General features: G+C 41.0%; 1 protein-coding gene across 1 annotated transcript; it reads right to left on the reverse strand.

The window, feature by feature from the left end:
- Nucleotides 1-279: 279 nt before the first annotated feature.
- On the reverse strand, nt 280-1,837 carry LOC140988859 (uncharacterized). Its single transcript, XM_073457936.1, has one exon. It carries the CDS (start codon nt 1,764-1,766, stop codon nt 561-563), a length of 1,206 nt encoding a protein of 401 aa, XP_073314037.1. The 5' UTR covers nt 1,767-1,837; the 3' UTR covers nt 280-560.
- Nucleotides 1,838-2,089: the final 252 nt, after the last annotated feature.

Below are 2,089 nucleotides of genomic sequence, written 5' to 3' on the forward strand. Positions count from 1 at the left end.
TTGCAAATAGGAGTTTTGTGAAATTGTCTTACATATTTATATTCGTTGAACGAGTCGACTCGATCCATATTTAAAATAAAAAGTATTACTTTTGGGATTAAAAATAATAAATTTTTGTGGGTCAAGTCGGATTGGATATCCGTCTCATAAAATTGACTGATAATATGATTTCCTAAAAATTTTTGTGTCCTTCAACACTTCCGGTAAAAATAGTAAATTTTTCAAGATTATTGAGCAATAAGTATCGATCATGGATGGATAAAGATACACTTACATTGATGATTCCAATAGCCGCATATATATATATCAGCAAGTTTTCAAAGATACAAATACATTTAATTACATAAATTTGCAAAGGATTTTATTCAAGAAATGATACAGGGCAGAATCAAGAACGTTTACATGAAATTTATCCGTGTTCAAATTTCAGTAAATGTTGAAAACCATTCATATTTTAATGGAAAAAAAGCAAAAACAAAAACAAAAACACACACACAGAGAGGAAGATTAATCCAAGGAAGCCTGGATTTTACTAGGATTTCCATTCAAAATTATTCAAGTCAGAAGCCAAATCCACCGAGCATTCCTCCAAGAAAATCAAGACCACCTCCACCTCCCGAAAAAGTTTGTAAAAAATCCAGTCCTTCACCACCACCACCGCCGCCGCCAAAACCGCCGTTCATTAATGCTTGCAAAAATTCTTGCCCTCCGCCGCCGCCGAAGCCACCTCCGTTAATATTGGAGTAGAGCTGCATCAACTGTTGATATCCATTATCACCTCCAAAACCACCAGCACCGAATCCACCTCCGGCGCCACCTAGACCACCAGATCCAAACCCACCCGTGTCTCCGCCAAATCCACCTCCAAGCCCGGTCACACCACCAGCTCCAAGGCCGGTTGTGCCGCCAGCCAGTATAGCCTGTGTCATAGCGTTATTGTTCTGTATTATTTGCTGTAAAGCCTGAAGAAACATCAGATTCTGATCGTTCTGTCTGTTGAGCGCAAACGGATTGTGCTGCAGAACCGGGGATCCTGCCGGAATCCCAAGAGCCGGTGGCGGTTGGACGAAATTATGTTGCATCGGGGAAGGCGTTGCTGCCATGTAATGTGGGCGGTATCCCTGCGACGGCTGAGGAGGAGCAGACCTAGAAAAGGTCGCGCCCCCTAGCTGCGGCACGGGTCCTTGATGAGACTGAAAGCCCATGTTATTCACTGGAGCGACACTTTTCGCACAGTGCAAATGAGCATCAAACGCACACAAATTGCACCTATAAATCCAGTGATCGGAGCCGACCCTCTTGCATATACCACAGCAAAAATCCTTTGTAGGATAAGGCGATCCAAACGTAAGCTCAAGCCTATGAACATGTCTGGCATGAGTAATGGATAAAGGCATGGCGGAACACAGTATATGCAAATCATTGCCGCATGGTTTGCAGTGATAGGAGAAGCCATCGCCATTTTCCCCGCAAGCATCACATTTGAACATCCCGTCCGCATAGGCGGGTTGCGTCAAGAGGGTGAAAGCGTGGTCTTTGTGACAAGGGTGGGAGATTTTCTTGGGCATTTCGAAGCATTTTTTGTGGAGAAAATAGCTGCAAACAGTGCAAGAGTAGATCAAACCAGAAGGTTGGAGCTTGCATCCTGAACAAGAGGATGATAAATTCGGGATTTGTTGAGGGATATAGTTGCGAAGCTTCAACGGATGGGGGTGGCTGAAATGGGTTGTTGTTTCTTTGGGGGATTCTGAGGTTATCTTCCCCATTATTGTTGTAGACTCTCACACAGAAGAATGACAGAACTATTAGGAATAAATAAGACAGAAGATTATGTCATTTTACGTGTTCGATCAAAATAATTAAGAGGAGACTTTTGAGTTCCATCTGGCTTTATTTATACTGGTGCATTGACGCATACAAGACGTATATAATATTTTTTATAATTCATGTTTTTTATATTTAAATGAGAATCAAAATGTAATTATAAAATTAGTGAGTGACTATACGGTCATTTTGATATATGAATTAAAAAAATAAATAGAAAAAAGAAAGGAAAAAAAAGACATAAATAAGAATTGAACCCGCAACT

The sequence above is a fragment of the Primulina huaijiensis genome, chromosome 11 (assembly GCF_012295235.1).
Source record: "Primulina huaijiensis isolate GDHJ02 chromosome 11, ASM1229523v2, whole genome shotgun sequence".
NCBI classification, from domain to species: Eukaryota; Viridiplantae; Streptophyta; class Magnoliopsida; order Lamiales; family Gesneriaceae; genus Primulina; species Primulina huaijiensis.

What these genes read in the sequence shown, in the direction of transcription:
- LOC140988859 (XM_073457936.1), bottom strand. Translation starts at nt 1,766, where the DNA reads ATGGGGAAGATAACCTCAGAATCCCCCAAAGAAACAACAACCCATTTC.